General features: G+C 47.3%; 1 protein-coding gene across 7 annotated transcripts in view; it reads left to right on the forward strand.

The window, feature by feature from the left end:
- Positions 1–21,335, forward strand: part of ULK1 (unc-51 like autophagy activating kinase 1) — an 81,946-nt gene that overhangs the window by 50,061 nt on the left and 10,550 nt on the right. For 4 of the 7 annotated variants that reach the window (XM_055702719.1, XM_055702750.1, XM_055702758.1 and 1 more), the window contains 12 exons: positions 1,982–2,070; positions 4,141–4,306; positions 5,577–5,637; positions 5,979–6,068; positions 10,061–10,186; positions 13,783–13,934; positions 14,785–14,868; positions 15,443–15,705; positions 16,355–16,539; positions 17,373–17,488; positions 18,076–18,219; positions 20,790–20,977. In XM_055702719.1, the coding sequence (XP_055558694.1) occupies positions 1,982–2,070; positions 4,141–4,306; positions 5,577–5,637; positions 5,979–6,068; positions 10,061–10,186; positions 13,783–13,934; positions 14,785–14,868; positions 15,443–15,705; positions 16,355–16,539; positions 17,373–17,488; positions 18,076–18,219; positions 20,790–20,977 (1,664 nt within the window). The remainder of the gene's footprint in view (positions 1–1,981; positions 2,071–4,140; positions 4,307–5,576; positions 5,638–5,978; positions 6,069–10,060; positions 10,187–13,782; positions 13,935–14,784; positions 14,869–15,442; positions 15,706–16,354; positions 16,540–17,372; positions 17,489–18,075; positions 18,220–20,789; positions 20,978–21,335) is intronic. The other 3 variants (XM_055702729.1, XM_055702743.1, XM_055702737.1) reach the window with 3 other exon arrangements.

The raw sequence follows: 21,335 nt of genomic DNA on the forward strand, positions 1-21,335 counted from the left end.
GCAGTGTGTTTTAACAGCACAGCCCATCAAGGGCATGAACCCAAGTATAAATAGATGCAGAGGCTAAAAGGCATCCTCTCACAAAGCTTTGGAAAGATTTATTTCGTTATGGACCTGACCCTCAAAATGCTGGCAGTGAGTGCTGTCAGTATGGTCCATCACTGGAGGGAAGGGCATCTGCGTGTGTCGCTGCACGCTGGCCCCACGCTGCTGTCCCGCTGTGGCTTCCTATTGCACAAGCCCCAGGACTCTGTTGAATCAGTCTGTTAACCTCTCAGAAAAACATTTGGGTTTTGTTAATGTTAGCAAAGGGAGGAGGAGATCACTGTGACCCTGGTTGAATTGTTACAGCAGTTGATTATCTATGGTGAAACTTATATTTTAAATTTACTCTTCTTTGGTTTCGTTTTCCTGCTGTTGGATCTTGTTGCATCTCTGCCAGGCTGAGGAGTTCAGCATCTCAGTGGTGGTTCTGTTTGTGCCAGGAGACACTGGTCCAGGCACCCTTTGCCCTTTGCCAGGCTTCATGGAAAGATGTCTTAAAGCCTTTTGTCAAAAGGTGTATTTTCCCATTCTTTTATCGTTAGAACATTGTTTCAATGGTTAATTGCAGAGAGATGTATTTTTCTAGCTGTTTGGATAAAGTACTTTGTAGTATCTAATGTGGTTGATGACGGAGGTAGTTTTACTTCAAACAGAAGCGTTCTTCTTCTAGGTGTTATTAACCTTCCTTGTATAAGTACGGAGTTACCAGCACAGATCCTGTAAAGGTAGAAATCTGTTACCAGGTGCTAATTCTCTGCCAGCACAATGGAAGAGGAGCAAAGTGTTCCTCTCCTCACTTCAGTATTGCCCTGATCTCTTAAGTCATTCAAATACCGAAATGGTTGGTATTTGTATGAGTAAAATTGGTATTGGTCAGAGTAAAATCTGACTTCAAGCTGCCTTGAAGTGGGGATGCTGGGACTCTTCTGCAGCTTGTGCCCTGTTCAGTCAGGTGCGGATGGACTGGGGGATTTGAACTACTAAACGCTTCAAAGTCCTGTAAAGAGCCAGTGTTACCTTTGACTTGTCTTCCTCCTCGGTTGAGCATTTCAAAGTTATTTACTGAACCTCACTTGTATAAGTCATTGGAGTTAAATATTCTTTTCTTCTGTGATGCCTTAATCACCTTTTCTGCCTGAAGGTCAACGCTAACTGGTCCTTTCAGTGTCAGCTTTATGTCTCTGTGAGAGTTACAAAAGAAAGTTCAACACTGAAGTGAGTAAAATGTGCAGTTCTGAGGTGGAACAATAAACCGTAAAAGGACAGGATGCAAGACTAGCCTGTGCTCTGGAACAGTTTCTGTGCAAAGAGATAGAATAAGCAAAACCTCTTTAACTTGCAGAAGTGGCTGAGGGAGAATGTGCTGAGGTATAGGAAGCAATGAACTAATTCCTTGTGGAATGGCTAATTCTGTGGGGGTTTTGTAGCACGTGGTCTGGGATGCCCAAGTGACGGTTTGGGCGGCAAGCACCTAGGGCTTGAGTAGCCACTGTTGCATGTGTGCTAAGCCACACAGTCTGATGAAGGAGAAACTGTAAGGATATGTTCTGGCTTCTACCCTCTGCCCCTGACATGAATCAGTCCGCTTTTCTGTTCATCTTTCCACTCATTTGCAAAGATGCTTTGGAGGCTCTTTAGGGCAGAAACTGTCTTGCTGCCTGTGTAGGTCAGCTGTCAAGTGGTCAGATGATGTGAGTGAGACCTTCCCCCACAAGAGCTATAACCATGAAATGGTGTAGAGGGGAGTGGATGGGTGTGAATCATATAACTGAACAGAATGCTAATTTTTGTCCTCCTTTAATTGGCCACATCTGATATTTGAGATACATGATGGTACATGAAATGAACCTGATGGGAAAAGATGGAAAAGACATTTTATTATTGATTGATCTTAATTTGACAACTTCTTTTGTTTTTTGTCTTTTGCTGGTTTTAGCTGCTTCCGTGCCAATGCCTTCTTATCCCAGTTCAGGCTCTGGTAGTTCCTCCAGCAGCTCTTCTACTTCCCACCTGGCTTCACCTCCCGTAAGTACAGCTCAGGGGATGCACACTGCTTGTGTTAATGGTCTCCCTGCTTGCTGGTTTGAAAGAAGGTCTCTGCTTTTGCTGTCTTCTGGTGCAAGTCACTGAGCACTTCAGTTCTGCCTGAGTTTGGTTCATGGTCTTCTCCAGTCCGTTTAGAGTTTACATCCCGCAGGTTGTCTGTCTCTCCACATGTTTCAATTTGCCATTGCCTATTATATGAAAAGCCTTTATGAAAGGAGTTGGTATTAATGAGACTAGTTTGTCTTGGCAGAGATGGAAAGCTCCTTGGAATCAACAAACAGTCACTAATTCAGGGTATAGCGCTGCTTACTTGGCTGCCAGTTCTCTGTTTCCAAGCAAAGTCTCTGCAGCGTGACAGCACACCCACCCTTCTGTGTAAGGTGAACCTCCTCCTTTCTGACCAGCATTTCCAGGTGCCAGAGGGACATTCAGCAAAGCTGTTTGCTCAGATCAGATCTGCCACAGTCTGGTGGTCTTGTGAGAGATGATCTGAACTGACAGTTTTTTCTCTCTGGTTACCTGAAATGATGAAGACTTCTCTGGAGGGGCAGAATATTAACTGACCAGCGAAGTGGCATTCCTCCAGCTTGCTGAACTGAGAGCTTGTTTTTGGAGGCTCTTGGTGAAAGCTGCCTTTTGACTTTGAACTCGGGAATGCTGGTGGTGTGATGGGCAGGGCAAGGGAGAAGGGTTGAATTTCTTTCCCCCTGGCATTACTGCTTTTTTGCTTTGTTTTCTGAGTTTCCTTGGGCCAAGGCATCTCAGCCTGGTGTGGAAAAGGCTGAGAGGCACTATATCAGAAGTTGATATAGGTGCTGGACAGAGAAGAGAGGCTCTCCTCTGAAAGTCACATAACTGTATTCCCAAGCGCTTCTTCCTCCCCCTGCAGCCCGGAGCAGAGGGTGGCTGGCTGAGGCCCTCCTGTCCTTAAGACTCCAGGAATGGGTAGATGGTGTGAAAAGTAGTCTCTCCCCTGAGCTTTCCTCGTCTGGGGGCCTCAGGGTAGTACAGACTGGCTGCCAAACTGAGAGGGGGTCCCATGTTGGAAGGGTACTGCTCTGGTCCTGCTCTGCATTTTGAAGTTTTGCTGATGGAGGTGTGGTGGCTCGGCATGTGAAAAATGCCCCATCTGCAGGGCAGAGCTAGCAGATTGGGTGGAAAAGAAACAACTTTGACAGTTGGGAAATTCCTTCTGCGTGTGTGCACTGCATGCACAGTGAGGGAGAGTCCCCACTGGTACAGCGGGAGAGTCTTTGGAGGGTGAACAAGTCCTTAACTGGGCCCAGGTGAAAGCTGGTTCAAGTCTTTCTCAGCCTAAAAATGCATTAGGATAAGGATTGTGATCTGCTCTGTGGGCAGTTCAGTGGTCTTAAACCATCTGCCCTCTTCCATCTGTCTGCAAAACACGAGGATTGCAGAGCTATTTATCGTTTGGCTGAAGGAAGTAGAAAAATGGGACTTTTTAGGGTCTGTCCTGCCTCTGATGGCTGTAAGGTGTCATCTATCGAATACTTAGGCTCCTTCAGGCCTTTCTTTAACTCCTTATCAGCACTGCAGCAAAACAGGGTTGTTCTGAAATTGCAGGGACACATGTACGTGTTCCTGAGTGCTGCTTACTACAAAAGCGCAAGTAGAGACCAGATGGTTAATGTTTAAGAACAAACAAAAAAACAACCTAAAAGAACAACCAAAAGTATCTCCAAAATCTCTTCTGTGTTTCACAGTCATACTAAACTGAGTCGATAGAAAATGCATGGTTGATCCAGAAAACCTTAGTAGAGGGGATGCAATACCTCAAGTGAATTTTTCTTATCTGTGGAGCATCAGACAAGCCAATAGTATGTTTTGTATAACAAAAGATGCACTGTTCTGACTTGGACATAAAAGGTTGTTCCTTTTCAGTAAACTAAACGGCTGCTTCTGGCAAACTATCAGCCCTGATTTATCAGCAAAATGTTGTTTGTAGCCTCGTACAGCTCAGTTTAAAGGATGGAGCAGAACGATGAAGGAGCTGTGCTGAAGCCAGTGTTTGTTTCATCCTTGCATTAGCAGTCCCTTGGAGAAATGCAGCAGCAGCTGCAGGAGAAGGCGCTGGCATCTCCGACCCAGGATTCGCCCGGCTTTCTGCATGGATCGAAGGACTCCGCTGGAAGCAGCAGTAAGAATTCATCCTGTGACACAGATGACTTCGTTATGGTCCCAGCACAGTTCTCAAGTAAGGTGGTTTCTGTAAATGTAGAGGTTCTAAGCAGAGGGGGATGTGGATGTTAGGGATGGTTCCTAGGAAGTTGAAAGAGCAATTAAACCTGTCTGTTTTGACTGAGTAACAGGAATGTGTTTGTTCTCAAGTTGGAAGTGACATCTGGCTCACTTGCTAGTTTCGTAGGATATTTTGTAATTACCTTCGAAGGTAGGATTTGAGAGTAAATATTACTCGGGAACCTCAATAAGAGATTGAACCTGGTAATCCAACTGGAAAAGAAGATAAGTAGGCTCACGGGGAAATGTCTCTCACAGAAGCTGTTTCCATGTCATCCTGTCTTCAGTTTCACTCAGCATCACAGCCCAAGACAGGATTTCAGCTAGCAAGCCAGGTTTTACACTTGAAAACATACCTGAAAAAAGCTAAAAGATGTTGGATTTTTCTTCAGATGTTTTGTATTTAATTTTAACATCTCTGTGTGTTTATACTGTGATAGGAATTGCTTGAAAGTATGTATGTATGTGGGGGCCAGGGCTCCAGTTCAACCACATGCCTGAGTTTGTCCACACATGAGTCCTGACTTAACCAGCAGAAGGATATTGTTCAAGCTTGACCATGTGTTGATGCTTTGCTGAGCTGGAACTCGGTGATAAATGCTGTGATTCCTCCTTTCACAGTTGCACTGCTTGTGTTAAAACAGGAATTTGGAGCAGTAGAACTGGAATCTGTGAAAGATCTCTGCTGTGCAATCCAAGAGTTCAGTGTTGCTTGTGTTTTTCCTGGGAACAGTGGTGGGACCAGTACACACTTGTCTTGTGCTAGTCATGTTTTCAGTGTTCAGATGTTTTGGCAAAGGCACAAACTTCCTACATGGCGTAGCCAGCTGCCAGCTCGTTTGGCTGCCCTGAATTTTTGCCTCTTAGGACACGGATGTTTCGGAGCCCAACGTGCAATAAATACCAGTCTTTAATACACAGCAGCTAATTGCTTGCACCAAGTGGTCGTATACTGATTGCCCTAAGTGATTCTGTCAGATTTTGGCCCCCTTCCAAAAGGACTCCTTTTCAGCCCGAATTTTCCAAAACTTTAGGGTATAAGGATTAGCAGCATCCACATCAGCTTCAGCCCACATGCATTTTCCAAAATGCTGACTTCAGAAGCAACTCATCAGGTCTTGGAGGAGCAGGAAATTCTACCCAAAATCTCAGTTGCTCTGAATATACAAAGATTTTTAAGAAAAACATCTCGAATTAATCTGTTTCTGCACTTCCTTGTTCCGCAGGTGATTTGACTGCTGAGGCTGCAGGAGGGAAACCAGTCCAAGACAGCCTGATGTACAGCGGGTAAGACCACTAAGGCAACTGCAGTTGCTGAGCCACTAGAGCGTACTGTGTGTTAGGGACTTCTGGATTCTGGTGGGTGGGAGGGTAGATGTTGCTGAGGTAACTTTTGTTTCAGGATTAACTGTCACCTGCCTGATGGTGACCAGTTTCAGTTTGATCATCAGCATGTAGCACCTGAATACCAGAGAGTGTGTGGGACAGCGTGACGGTCCTCGGGGCTCCTGCGAGTAGGCTCAGCAGAGGGTGCTGGGCACACGCAGCTCTGTTGCTGTGCTTTGCAGAGCAGGGAGCAGGGCTGGTTCCCAGGCTCCAACAGCTGGGTTCTTTCTCTTATTCTTCAGGAGTTCTCTGGTGACTTCAGCAGGCTTAGAAAGCCAGGGAAGGACACCATCTCCTTCACCCCCTTACAGCAGTTCTCCTAGCCCATCCAGGTAAGAAAGACTGTTCAGTGGTGACTGTGCAACACCGATTAACTGCACACTCATTGACTTCCAGGAGGGGATTTTACAGATACTGGTGTGCTGGGCAAGATCCACATCTCTCCTTTAATTAAAAGTTAACAAGAAACACCCAGGAGAAACTGCCCAGCCTTGGGCACTGATCAGTCCCAACACAGAGCCTATCTCCCTCTTCTGGCCCCTCAGGAGGGGCTAGGAGAAAATGCAGTAGAGCTGGAATCAGCTCTGTTCCCTAGGGAGCCAGGGATTATTCTCAAGCAGAAAGTACATGTGCTCCCACTGGCATGTATGTGCTACTCATCCCCTCTGTGCTCAGCCTGCAGAGGCGTTAGTTTTCCAGCTAAGGACTCTTGTTTCTAAATTCATGCAGTGAATTAGGGCACAGCACTTCAGGCAAGGCTGAAATTACGATGGTCTTGAACTACTGGACAAATGTGGAGGGATGTCGCTCGTTGCCCCTTGCTGTTGAGGGACAGATCTGGGCCTGCTTCGGTGTTTGGAGTTTGCTTGAAAGTCCGGAAAGCTCCTTGTGCTGTGTCTGTGTAAAGTAATGCTGCTACGTGGAATTTGTTTACCCGTGAAGGATACAGGAGTAGGAGTAACAAGTGCAAACAGGCATTGTCATAGGTTTACTTCCAACTAAACCAGTTGCTATAAACTCAGCTTTGTAGGTGCCGTCCAGCACTGCCAGTGGGTCCAGACACATTTGTGTTCAGAAGACGTGAACAGTCTGCAGAAGGCGATCCCATTGACTCTAGAGCTTGAAGCTTTAGGGTCTGTGCTTGGCTTGCAGGGAACTGGTGGTGTTGCTTCCCATCTCATTCCTGCTCACTGGGGAAGCAGGACAGCTTTCATCTTCTATTCTGTCAGAATGGCACCTGTTGAGGGAGGATGACTGAAGGGGATTTCAAACTGGGAGATGGATGACCCTAAAATCTTTCTTAAGAAGAAAATGTAGTCCCAGGCTATGGGTTGAACATACTCATTGCATAAACTGAGCCCAGAAAATGACAAAACATAGCCTCAAAGCGAGGAGAAAACATAGCTCAAAGCCTTGCTGACGCGATCAGATTAATTGGCAAGCATGTACCGCAGTGTGGAGTTTAATTGCATGAGGCTTCTTATGCTATCGCCTGCTAAGCTTTTTAACAGCTTATTCCTGAACTGATTCCTTTGCATTCAGGGGATCTGTCTTTATTAAGGGATTTGACCTTCTTTCTGGAGAGCGGTGAGTGGAAATGCATGGAAGTCGGCTACAAACACTGCCCACTTTTCGCTGTTCACCGCTGTCTTCACCAGGCAGGCCTTGCTGTGTTCTACTGGGTCACAAGGTGGCAAGTCACTGCCAGCAGCAAGGATCTAACCGTGCTTCTGCTCTTGCTGCCTTTCCTACTCATTCACAGCGGCTTCTTGTGGGGCAGATGCCAAACCCCATAGTGCTACTTCCAGCTTTCCTGTTTGCTTTGAAGAAACACTGAAAAGTTACTTCTTACCCTGTCCAGGATGGGGAATAAGACATAAGTAATGAAAGATTGGAGCAGTTGCTCCGAATCCAGAGTGCAAGGCATGATCTTTCATCTGTCCCCTGAAGTGCTTTGAACTGGTGCCACCCATTAACGTGGGCTTCAGTGCCCTGCACTGCAGATGTCACGAGGCCCCTTGGCTCAGCGCTCGGCTTCACTGGCGCAGAAGGATCCTGATTTTCTCTCCCGTCTTTGCTCCCTCGGAAGCAGCAGTTTTCCCTTTCGTCTGTGGCTCTAGGCTAGCAAGCAGTGCTGGATGCAGTCCAACTAGGACAGAAAGCAAAGGCTATTTTAGAGTGGCCAGCAGCGGCTTTTCCTCAGGATGTCATGGTACACTCCAGAGCAGCTCTTCTTAACTAAGAGGGTAAGGACTAGGCAGAATTAAAATATGCTGATAGTTGATTTTTTTATTTTTATTTTTTAAAACACTTCCTTGCGGGAGATGCTTTGTAAGTCTAACCAAGGTACTTCCTTGGACATATCCCACAGCAATGGATATCATACCATTTCCAGAGAGCTTTTAATTACTGCCAAGTAATTAAACTCCCTGTCCCAGCTTTATCTTTTGGTCTTTGCAAATTTATGGCCAGTTGTAGTCCTTAAGGCTCGAGGCCAATTAACAAGTTTAGTATATGTCACCTCATTTGAATGCTTTCTTTTGCAACTTGCACCTTGTGGAGAAACCTGGCTTCTGTAAGGACTTGATATGACTCTTGGGAAGAAGGGAAGGATCCTTTCACTCACGAACCTCTTTTCCAAGAGAAGATTTTGGCCAGATTGAAAAGGTAGCGTTTGAAATGTGTGTTGAAAGTCAGGATATGTACAAAGTTTGATGTGAACCCTCAGATTTCTTGTTTAAACCTCTGCTCATTTTATGTCTGTAATGACACAGTGTCTTACGCTGATGGAAGGCAGAGACAGCCTCACCTTTCTGCTGAGCAATCGGAAACCCTGAGTGCCTTTGTTGTATTGTGTGTCAGTGAAGAGTCAAGGCTTCTGTGCTGCCTTTTAGAGACAGGTGTCAGATTAAGAGTCTGTTACCTTGGTGGAAGAAATGAGAGCACGCAAGGAAGAATACAGAGCACTTAAAAAATTAGTAAACCTGTTGAGAGAGGAACGAAGAAATCGGAATCACTTTTTGATCTTTAAGCCTTGACGAAAGAACTCTTCCAGTTATTTGGCTCTCCTGTGATGGAGAACTGTCTTCACATGCGCACTGTGGAGATCTGCAAGCACATCCCTGCAGGTCAGCTTTGTTCGCCGCTGTCACCGTAAATCACAGCGTACTACTGACCTTCCCGGAAGAAGAAATTCTGGTAATGGGATGCTTTGAACCACCACATAAGTCACAAACCCTTCTCTCTTCCCCTGTGTACACGTGTATGTTCTTGCTGAATTTGATATCTCCTTTTATCTTAAGTAAAACACTTCCACTGTGAGTGTTAGACCCGAAGAAGTGGCACTTCCTGCTTCTCAGGGGCAGACCCAGGTGTGTGTCCTCAGCTGGCAACAAGGAAGACTGCAGAAGCCTTCACTACCAATAAGATCTTTCTTGTAATTGTGCGACATCCCTGCAGTTGGTGTTGGCACTTGTAAACAGCATTGCCGTGGCAAAATTAACCCTAGAATTCTGGAGCCTTTGGGAAAAGACTTTAGGCAGCCACTTCGTTAGATGTGGTATTTGGATGGTTTTTGTATTGCGTGGTGTACGGGCTAAGAGTAACAGGGCAAATTGTCACCCAGGGGAATAGGTGTCAGGTGTGAGCTGATTAACCTGCTTTGGAAGGAATCAGAAAGAAGCCTGAAGTTTGCAGAACGGGCCTGTTCTATTTTGTATGTGTGATGTTCTAGCTGACCTTGACGGGTACAGAGGTACCAGCGCCTGTCCCTCGAATTTATTCTCTCCCAAGTTGCCTTCTCCACTTTATAATTAACTTGCAGATGCTCTGATACACGCCACAAGTTTGTATTCTCCTTATGGCATGCTGAGGCTTTCATGGAGATGCCATTGCTGCACCAGTGCCTCTGCATGAATCGCAGGTAGCTCTTGGCAGCAAAACCTTTGCTGGTGTCCTTTGTGAGCCACGACTGTTTAGCCCCTGCTCGATGATGTGCTCATTGGCCGAGGATCTGACCTGTTGGAAACTGGGCCAGTTGTGGCCTGAAATAACAGGGCGCCAGTTTTCTTGGAGGGAGTGGTGTGCTTGGGTGCATGTTTTAACTTCAGTGTGTGGGCGGGAATTGTGCTGGCTTTCGGGAGATGTGTGGTGCCCCTTCCCTTTGATATGGCTTTGAACTGCCTCCCAGTGTGAACCCACAGCCCAGGAGCAGCCAAGGGGATGCTCCCTGTGTGCGGGTGCTTTACGAAGACAAAACCTCCAGTCCCCTGGCTGAAAGCCCACCCCTTACAAGAGGCTTTCTTTGTGTGTCTCCTTTCAACAGCCGGCCAGGTCAGTTTTCTAGCAGCAAGTACGGACACTCGGTGCCCATTCCAGTCCCAACGCAGATTCACAACTACCGGCGGATTGAGCAGAACCTGCAGTCCCCCAATCAGTACACCTCTCCCCGGTAAGTGCTGGAGCTGGGAAAAAGGGGCTCTCGTCCTACAGCTTGGGGGTGGTAAAACAAACTGCTTTACGGTTTGTTCTCTGTACCTCCAAAAATTTTCCTATCTGCTGGGCCCTTCCCCTTGCCTGTAGGAAGCCAATGTGGTGCATGTTTACGTGGTACCGTAATTTTGGGGTATTTTTGTAGAGGTGTTGAGATTTATTTGATTATTATTGATTTATTTTGATTATTTAGTTGATATGTGTACTGTATATTTTGTCTGTGTGCATGTACATAAGACAGCTCCCATCAACTTGTAGTGCATGCTGAGCCCCTTTGACTCTGGCAGCTTTTTCCTCATGCCAGCTGTGGGTTGGATGTCCAAGCAGAGAGACCTATCCATCTGGCAGATGCCTTTATAAAAGGAAAAAGTTGAGATAAACAACTGAAATGAATGGGGGTACAAAACTTACCTGACTTTACCTTAATTGGCTCCTGGAGCTAGTCATACCATAGATGATGTGTCTTCCACGAGTTGCATATTAATGTGGTTATGCAGGCAGGACTGATTAAATCATGAGCAATTTATGCCTGTGAGGCAGAGCGTGTTTCCTGAAGGCTGTCAGGAAGACCTGGATGCCAGCCTTCAGCCGTACAGCTGACCATCTGAGTTCAGTAGTAATGCCTCGTGCATCCAAGACACATAGGGCTTCTGTCTCTTCTCACGTATAACTTCTGATTCTTACAGGTTTGAAATCTGGGTTGATAGCAGCAGCCCAGGTCCGTAGACTGGTTGGAAGGAGACTCATACAGGATCTTAAAGCAGGGGCATTCAAGCAGAAGTGTCTGTGAGGTGTTTTGTCATCTTTTGGATGAGTTGCTTTGGTGTCTGGATTAGTTAAAAGTTTAGATTTCAGAAGCAGGGTAATACCTACGTCCGCTTAAGTTTGAGCTTCAGCCAGCCTAATTCAGGATAAGCCTTATTCGAAGTGGGCCCAGAAGGAGAGACACGGTATCTTGATATTAATCAGGGATCAGCAGAGAGATTGCTTTGTGCCAGCGTTACTTCAGTATGTTACTTTTTTAACATAATACTATTAATGCTATTTTGTGTTCCCTTCTTTGAGTGTGTGGCAGGTTTTGTGGTAAACTTCTTCCCGTTTCCTATGTGCCTTGTGTTTTTCACAGCACAACTTGTGGACTCTGTTAGTGTTGGAACTCACTAAAGAGTCCTGGTTATCCATGTGACACATGAAGTGAGAGCGCTGGAGAAGGCGCAGAGGATGCCCCTCGGCGCGCCATGCCTACCCCAGACCTGGGGACAGGCTGCTGAGTTCAGGTTCACAGTCTGCAGCCACCACTGGGGGATCAAACTGTTGTGTTTTGCTCCTTTTAGTCACCACTGTGTAATGTTGAGATTAGCATCATCCCTGCAGAGGAACTTGAATGGACACAATCAGGATGATTCAGTCTGCTTTTAGCATCTTCTCAAAATCTCTGACGTCACGTTTTGTCCTGCCCCAGGAAGCCATATTTCTCTCTCCCCATCACTTCCTCTAATGAGCAAATTCAGTAGACACCCTTCAGAATGGAAGGAGAAAGCTTCATCAAGCATTTAATATGTGATTCCACTTTTCCATCAGGTGCATCAAATAGCCCATTGCAGCCAAGTGCATCGTCATGTTTGCCAAGTCATTAGGTTACAAACCGTGATGACACTCTTGTTTCTGAAAAACCAGCCACTGTCACCTGACTGGAGGGTGTATGCCTGTGTGACGTAGCTTGTTTGTGGACGGATAGGTGGCTGGTTGAGGTGCTAATTAGGTGTGTGTGCTTTTGGCCACATCACCTGTCCTGCTCATCTGCTTGCTTGCTTATCCCATGTCTCGTAGGGTGGCATTTGACATTCCACATCTTTCAGCAGCACAGTCAGCTGGTGTTTTTTTCTGCAAGTTCCTGATAGATAGTGTTCAGCCTTCTGGATGGCTCATATTCTGGAGAGTCAGAACCATGGGAGAGCAATACTTTCTGCCGCTGAACATCTCGGTATCTTTCACCCTGCCAGGTGTCCACTTCCTTTTTGCGTATTCATTTTGCTTTGGGGCCAGGCACATGATGAGCATTAGGCCTCTGAATCTGGAGCAACCTGAAGAGAAGTGATTTTTAGGTTAAGATTTTAAAGGATTTCCTTTTTTTCCAAGCATGTGAGTGTAGCATGGATTCATTTGGCTGCAAAATATAGTAACGCACTGCAGAGGGGAGCAGGGGAGGGGGCTGGCAGATCAAATTCTTGTATCTCAACTACTGAAATAGATTTAAAAAAAAATAAATTATTTACTTTTTTTCTGAAATGTAGCATAAAGTAAAACATACACCTAGTAGTGTCGTTGAGTGGTAGATGTACTGACACTTCATCGGGATGACTGTCATTCCTGGGTAATGTAGCTAGTCCTGCTTGCACGGCTGAAACCCGTGTGCCTTTGTTCCTTCTGTTCAGGTACATATGGACAGCTTAATGCAGCATCACTGCAAGAGGAGGCAGGATCCCTTGGTGCAGCATCTTTCAGTGACTTAAGCACGGAGGGGTTTTTTCACCATATTCATTGATTCCTGTCCAGAAAAACACCTACTGGCTGAAACTGATGTTCTTATAACAAGGGGAAAAAATGTTTCCAAATTGAGAGTAGAATGAAGGATTTGATGGAAGGACTGTTTTCTCGTATACGGGAGTGTAATGGGAATCTTGGTGAAGGAGCCTGCAGAGGCAGAATGGCATTTCAGTAAATAGAATTTAGGTTCTGTGTCTTTAACGAGCAATGAAAACATGGAAATATTGAGAATTAATTAACTAGTGTACAGTAATCTCCCATCTCTCTCCAGAGTGATGGCATCACTGTACTCGCTTTCCCGCTAGTCTGGTTTTCTCTTTTGCTTCATTTTAGCAGCTGAGTAACACTTGGGGTTCCTGCAGGTGTGGGCTGTCCAAATTAATTTTAGCTCCCTCAGGTGAGGCTCCACAAGGACTTAAAGGAGCTCGGAGCCCAGACAGTTCTGACTGTCCAGCCCAAAAAGACATGCCTCTGGGTAGTACTGAGCTGTTTCAGATCTGACAGCTACACGCTGCTCTGGTTTGCTCTGTAGCTTCTGATTTGAGTCAAAGCTCCGTGGCAGAGCAGTGTCTCGGCACAGCTCACCTCCACCCGCACAGCCTGCGGAGCTCAGTGCAGGAGGGGTGCCTGAACAGTTCTCAGGGCGTTCGGAGGCACTGCCCGGGGCAGACACCTTGGCTGTGGCAAGGTATGGAACTATGTCTTGTTCATGATTGACAGGGATATTGGGAAGCATCTAAAAGTGACTGAAAAATTAGCTGTAAGCTAATCCCGTTCTTTCTTTTCATTTGTTCTGCAAAATTTTGTTTGGATTGAAGCTCTTGAGAACAAGCATTAGCATCTTAATCTGTATTACTGTAGTCCTAGAACAGTAGGATTTTGATTGAGGATGAACAGTCGGGAAGCTCTGCTTCTGTGGAAGCAGCTGTGTGTGTGTCTGGTGATAGGGTCTTAGTCTCCTTTACCGGCACCTGCTGTAACATGTGTGCTGCTGTTGTTTCCTATAAGGTCTGGTACGGTCCGGAGGTCTAGCAGTACAAGTCCTCTTGGTTTTCCTAAAACTGGTGCTTCCCCTCCTTATCCTGGAGAGCATGGATCTGTGCCCAGCTCTAGAAAGCTCTCCTTCGGTGGTGCCAAGCCATTTACGCCATCACCACAAGGTAAGAAGTCAACTGGCTTGTTGCTGCCTGAATAAAATTGTGTTCCTCTTTGCTGTAAAGAGGGAAGTTATGACCAGCTGTGGCTGCCAGGTAACAGGGAATTCAGGTGGTTGTGTTCTCCTGTGGCTCTTCTCAACAGATGATTTGACAAGTGTTGTGGCCTCAGTAAAATGGAGAGGAAAATACCTATTAGCCCCAGGAAAGGCAAGCTTTGTTTTGGTGTCTGTATCAAATGTTTTGCTGCCCTCTGAAGAGGGCTTCTGTAAGTGCATTACTCTTACTTCTGTAAGACTAAGTACTGGCTTGAACTGGGGTAAGAAAAATTGTGAGCCAGTTGTTGTCAGAGAAAAATTCTGGCCAGCTGTGGAAGGGCTTGAACTTCACTGTTGAAACTGAGAAGTAGCTGTCTGAGTATCTGGTAGCCCTACCCATGTGCTAACAAGCAATTCAAGTGGAAAGGGTTAAGAAAAACCCCACTGTGCAACTGATGGAACTTGCTGCTTTCTGTAAAGGGACAGACTGTGATGTAACCATCTATTCTGTATCCCTGGAGTCTCCAACCCTACATTTATTAGTCTCTGCCGGTGCAGAAATGCAGAATTTTTGTATTCTATTCCTCTCAATTAATGTCACTGCAAAGTCAGACTAAAACTTGCTCAACTAATACCAGGCAGCATTTTTTTTCCTCCTTTTACAGGAGTTGCTGATCTTTTCACTGCACAGCTAGGGCTGAGAAAATGGAAGAGATAACTAGCATCTTTCTATAAAACAGGTGGTACATAGTGTTGCCATTGCCTGTGGAAATTTAATACTGAGTAAACTTTCTTCTTTTTATTGTGTTCTGTCAAAGTTGGAACAATCCCAGAGCAGCCCGGCCAGACTTTTATCCCTTCTTCTCTTGGAGCAGAAGTGAAAAGCCGTATTCCTGTCACAGGTGCGTTGGTCCTTACCTTCCTTCATTACTCCTATGGATAAGGCCGGTACCGTAGTCTCGGGCACTCCAGATTGGGAGTGTTCCTTCAGCATCTTCTCTTGATGCTTGCCCCGACAGGATTTCTGTGTGCTGGTAGGAGCTGGGGTTAATCCAGTCACATCCCATCAGCCAGCATCTTCCAGTGCTGACAGACCCTGTGTCACAAAATCTTGAATTTGGGACTTTGAAGTCGATGAATTGAATGAAGGAAAAGCATCTGAAAATCCCCAACGCCCCCTCTGCCAGGTGGCCTGCTTGATGTGTAATTTCCTTGCTGCTGAGCTCTGGCAGTCGGGTCCCTTTCTGTGTAAGGGCTGCAATGAAGGGAAGAAGCTGCGCTTTATTTCCCTGTTGTCCGTATCTCTCCCTCCTGTAGAGCCAAAACCCGATGAGGCTGGCACTGCCCAGAGTGCCATCCTTAGCCATCCACTGAAGGCTTTGATCTGTAGATGTTTGAGCAGTGAATCCTGGCATCAGGCTGGCTTTTTGTGTTAGAACCAGCATATGATGTGCTTTGTCATTCTGGGCCCTCCAGGTTCCTCGGCACCCGAACACTCTCCTCGAGGGATGGGCTCCCGGCTCCACAGTGCTCCCAACCTGTCGGATTTGCATTCCTGCAGGCAGAAGATAACCAAGCAGCACTCTGATCCTCTCGTTGCTCACTTCGGTCATACCCCCGTCAGCCAGCCGCTGCAGATTCATGGCTTGCAGCACTGCCGGCAGCTCAGATCCTCACCCAAGCTCTCCGAGTTCATGCAGAGAAGCCCTTTGCCAACTATAATGGGCTCCCCTACCAAGGTAGGTGAAGGAGTCTGCTTCTGGGTTTCTCGCAGCCTGACCTGTTGGGTTATTTGGGGATGAAGTGCTGCGTGATCAGGCAACTGCGACCTGGATTTCTCACCACTTGTTTGCTTTTCGTTGGGGGCTGTTTAGTGATCTGTGTGAAATGGGTTAGTGCCCTGGTTCTCAGTGGACAGATCTCAGTTGGCAGCAGTGTCTGCCATCTGAGCTGAGCCCAGGGTTTTAAACGGATGATGGAAAGGAGCTGCCCCGATGAGGCAGAAGCACATCAGTGACTGGCGGTGCCTGGGCTGCTTTGCTCACACCGTTCAGCTTGTGACGCAGGTGTGTGTCCGGTAGGAATCCCCAGCAGAGACGGCAGACGGTGGAGCAGGCAAAACAGCCTCGTGTCTCATACGAAGCTGGCACACTGACAGCTTTTTCTCTGCTTATGTTAAGCTGCTAAAATTTTCAGCAGTTTTTTGTCCTTTTGTTTCAGTTTTTCTGGGATTTAGGACAAGTAACGGCGTGGGGTGGGATTTCTACCTCTTTATTTCAGGCAGGCTGTTAAGCATACCATTTATTTTTGATAAATAAGTCAGGGGGGCAAGAGGAGCCTTCCTCCTTCATTTTAAAGGCAGATCTCTGCTTTTTCTGTTCTTCTTAGGCTGTGTCCCCGTTTGAGTTTCCCAAAACCCCAAGTTCCCAGAATCTCCTCACTCTCTTGGCCCATCAGGGGGTGATGGTGGCTCCAACACGGAACAAGACCTTGCCAGACCTGAAGGAGATGGGGCATTTCCACTGCCAGCAAACTGGCTTGGGATTGAGGCCTGTGGAAGAGATCAAGGGCAGGTGAGCTATAGTCTGCTTTACACAGTGGCGCTTTGTTCCCTAACACAGGACAGGTGGGGCAGATTCCAGACCCCGGCTAACACTGAAGGTGTAAGGTAGCATCTGTAACCCTTCTGTAGTTACCTGCTAGCACCCTTGGACTGCAGGCAGATACGGTACAAATGTTTTAAGTCTTCCTCTACAGGGGCAGTCCATGGCCTAGATTCTATAAAGTGAAAGGTTGTCTGCAGCTTCACAGTCTGTTTATAGTGTCCATGGTTTCATCAAGTTGGGGGGGATGCAGGATTTTGTCCTTAGGCCAGATTCCCTGCAATTACACAGATGCGCGCCTTGCTGTTGGTGGAGCCTGTGCCTGTCATGGATGAGAGGGTGTTACGGGTGTTCCTTGTCCATCCAACAGTGGGCACAGGCCTTCAGCGCGAAGTTCTGTTTGAAAGCCACGTGCTGACTGTCACGAGCATTGCAGGATCGAGTCACTCCAGTGTTAGTGTTAGGTTTTTCTTACATGCCTCTCTGCAGGCTGCGGCTTTCTCCAGTGATCTGGAGGAGTCCTCTGATACTAATTTCCATACTTCCACCAAAGAAAAATGGTATTGTAATAACATTGTGTCATACTTGCATTACTGCAGTTAGTAGTTGTACGCTTCCTTACAAGTGGCAGGAGGTGCTTCAGATGCTCTGTTAAAAGAGGAAGAGTGGTTACTTCAACCCCAGACTGTTCACTGTGTAGTGTTAAGTGGCTGTGGACCAGTCGTGGCACAGCCTGACGTGGAAGTTAGCTGAAACCTTGCATCTGTTGACTGGCTGCATCATGTTATATGTCCTTTTTTTAGGTCTCTCAGCACAGGCAGGCTCACTGACCTGCTTCTGAAGGCAGCCTTTGGGGCACAGATCTCAGAAGCTGGCAGCAACGACAGCCTGAACAATGAGAAGCCAATGGAAATTGCAGGTAGGTGGGAATGCTGGGCAGATCTAGCAGGATGTCCTGGGCTGGGGCGAGCAGCTTGCCTACTTGCCCTCTACAATGGGAGGCTGCTTTTCCAATGGCGTTTGGCAAAGGAAGTGACTGCCATGTGTGAGGAGCGTAACCATGTTTGCTTTCCTTTGCGGAGCGCTCGGAGGTCTGCGGGCTACGCATGCTGTGTAATTGCTGGCTAGTGGTGTGATTTGTGTAGGCAAGGCTTCCTCTTTTGACCCCTTCTGAACGTGATAACGTGGAGGTGGGGACTTTCTGCCAGGCAGCTCGAATATGAATGACTCGGCAAGGGTGGGTCTTCCTGGGCTTGCAGGTTGGGAAGCGAGGCGGGGAGAACAGCTGCAGCAATGTGTGTCCCTGCCCAGGCTGGTGACCTGTAGCCCATGCCAGCCTGGCCTGCTCGTGTTCGCGGGGGACACCTCCAAAGGGAGTGCGAGCCTGTGCCGGTAAGCACCATCTCCCAAGAGAGTCTGCAGGAACACAAACTGCTGGGTGAGGCACACCATGCGCTGAGTAACTTTCCTGTAATGCCAGTCTGCACCTTTCAACTGTCTCCCCAGCTCCCTCAGGTGCTTACGGAGGGACCCTGCACTCTGGTGCCCGGGCTGGGGGCTCTGCCAGCCCATCCCCAGTGATTTTTACTGTCGGATCCCCTCCCAGTGGAACAACCCCCCCACAGACCACGAGGACCAGGATGTTTTCAGGTAAAGGGCTGATACCTACCTGCCTGTTCCAGTGGGAATGCCTGGGGGCAGAGCGATGAGTTGAATTCCTTGCTGCTGAACACTGGTGGAGGCAGAGGGCTGCTCAGAGCAGCCCGCAGAGCTCAGCTGGTCTAAATGCCTTTGAGGTTCTCGTGCTGGCTCCTGCCAACCCCCGTTATTGCTCATAACTGTTTGCACTGGCACAAGGACTCGTGCCAGACAGTGGTTTTCCAGTACTGGAAGAGACAGGCAAACTTTTCTTCTACTTCATTGCTCTCTGCTTTGGGAGTAACGCTGCAGCTGTTCACAGACCCACTGTTGCTGAGAGGTCAACAAATGCAAGGATGGTGTCGTGTTCTGATGGTTTTCCCATGGGTTTTGGATGAGCTGTAAAAGATGAGCGTGACCATCCATGCCCAACAATTCCAGTGCACCAGTACCACTAGGAAAGGGCCAGGATGGCTCTGTATGCACAATTGTTGTGGTGTTACTGATGTTCTGAGCTGCTTAAGTAGGAGATGGGGAAGTGCACTCCTGCTTGACAGATACTTCTTTAATGATGCCAGTGCTCCAGCCTCATCAGCCAGCAGCTGAGGCTGTGGTAATTGGCCCTTTTGGGATGGTGTGTCTGTTAGCCGGAGTCTATGTTCAGTTTAAGAAAGTACTTGGACGTTTTTATTTGCATTTTTGGCTGTTTGGGTTCTCAGCTGTTCCTGATCTGAATGTAGTCAGCTCTGTTGTTCTTAATTATTGCAGGGAAGGGTTTGATGTAACCACAAACAAGCTGCTTGACTGGGATGGGGGGGATGCGTGGGCTTAGTTCCTGGGTATAGCTTGCATTTCCGTCGTAACTAAAACCACTCACATCCTTGATTGTCTGGGAAGTGGGGACCGTAATCCTTTCTTTGTCTCCTCTATTTAGAGGGTAAGCTCTGTAGAGCAGAGACTCTTACAAAGTGTCTGACAGGCCTGTAGCACAGTGGGGTTACTACCCTGGCTGCAGCCGCTAGCTACTGCTGCAGTGTTATGGGTAGAGAATTCAGACGTCCTGCATTGCTTTTGCGGGGATAATAGCAATTCGGAAGCAGATCCAAGCACCATTTTTTATTTTAGCAGGTTGATACTTGGATGCTTAAGCATCTGCTGAACAGTCAAGTTCTTAGATGGGATGCCTGGGAGAGAGGGTTGCTGAATAGTGAACCTACAACACATACGGAGCATTAGGTCAAGGTGGTCAAAGCAGTGCTGCTTGACAAGCTTTGTTTATGAGGCCTGTGCCTAACTCCTTATGCTACAGTTAATGCACAGAGTGAATGGTGAAAAGGGGGGCTTGGCAAGCTGAAACTCTGCACTCAAGTGCTTGGACAAGCCGTGAGTAAGGTCACTTGATAGACATTAAAGGAGAACCTTTTCGTGAGTCACAGTAACAATTTCTGCAAACAGCCTCTTGGAGTTACAGGATATCCAGAATGTGATATTGTTGGTCCTTGCCTCTCTCTGAAAGATCTGGAAATACTCTGCCAGTCTTTGATGGTCCACTTAGCTCTGAAGCATAGCTGCCAGCAGGGAGAGAGCTTTGGGAGGAGAGGAGACTGTGCCTCTCTGCAGATCAGTTGTGCATTATTACATTGCTGAACCCTTTGAAGGCAGGGTAGGGCAGGAAATTGAATTTGTGGGTAGAAGAGGAACATCTCCCTCCAAACCATCAGTGATAGTGGAGAGTATCTCCTTGGTAGAATTAGCAAAGTTTTGTAGCTGGTATTTCATCCCGCTGTCAGACGGAATATACCCCTCTGTGGCAGTGTGTCAGGGGATATGAAGCCCTACCCTGAGACAGTAACTCCTTTTGAAGTGTCCATCTTCTATGTGCAGTGTGCTTTTAGGGTGGATTCAGTGGTCAGGAAGGGGAAAAGATGATGGTGAGGGAACTGTCCGATGGACACTGTGTTTACAGGGTCTCCTGAATCCTGAGGTTAGAGTCTTAACTCAGCTGAAGTCAACTTACTCTCTGCCCAGCCACCTGTTCCTAAAGAGGGAGAAGCAGAAGTGCAGGGCACGTAGTGGGCGGTTCGCCCAGTTTGCGTGTAAGCAGCTTCTGTTTTAAAACAATGATAAAAACCTCATTTACCAGAGGTGCTTATTCAGTGATAGTGATAGTGTAAAAGGTAGGGAACCAGGGTTCAAGCCATGCTGATCCATGATGGGGAAGTTGGCTGTGGTGGGGTACAATAAGAGTCAGGCCAAGAAATTATAGCAGGATTCAGAAAGGGTTTGGACAAACAAGAAACAAAGAGTACTTCTGAATTGTCTCCATAAATGATGGACATTCTGGAAGGTGCATGAAATCTGCTTGAGCTTGTAAGCTGGTCTACCTGAGTTGCTAAGGAGCTTACATTGGGGAATGGTTATTCTGCATCAAGAGTCCCTGCATCTTCCTCCAAAGTACCTGTTGCTGGCTCCTATCAGATCCAGGATCCTGGATCCTACAGGATTGTCTCCTCTGCTGGGCGAGGAATACCTGGCCTGCTATTAATACCTTCAGTAATTCCTTTGCCTATTTTTCTTCTCAGTGGGGTCTTCCAGCTCTCTCAGTTCGGGAGGCTCATTCACCGGCAGGCACCTGGCAGTGGGGGCTGGCGGGGATGCTGTGGAAGGCCCCTCAAGTCTCCGGTATGCTTTTGCTGATCCTATCACCGCCAACCTGGAAGGTGCTGTTACGTTTGAGGCACCAGAGCTGCCCGAGGAGACACTCATGGAGGTGGGTACATCCCAAGGGCTTGGTAGGGGCAAAGGATGGGGGAATACATGTAAAGCCAGTCCAGAGGTCGGGTGGCTCCATGTTTGCAGCCAAGGGGGTTGCTTCCAAAGATGCTGCAAACTGGTTTCAAGAGAGAAGGCCGGTGCAGTGCTCAGAAAGCCCAGGGCATGTTTGGCAGCGTGACTCTTGAGCTTCAGTCCCTGAGACAGGCCGTGACAGGGGTTAAAATTCACCATTTCTAAAGCCGAAATTGCAAGTCGGAAGTAGCGGTTATCCAATGCATTCTGAATTAACAGCTTCTGAAGAAAACTTTTGGGCCTTTTCCCTTTTAAAAGGCTCAACATATCAGTGATAGCTG

Source organism: Falco cherrug, chromosome 1 (genome assembly GCF_023634085.1).
Source record: "Falco cherrug isolate bFalChe1 chromosome 1, bFalChe1.pri, whole genome shotgun sequence".
Taxonomy (NCBI): domain Eukaryota; kingdom Metazoa; phylum Chordata; class Aves; order Falconiformes; family Falconidae; genus Falco; species Falco cherrug.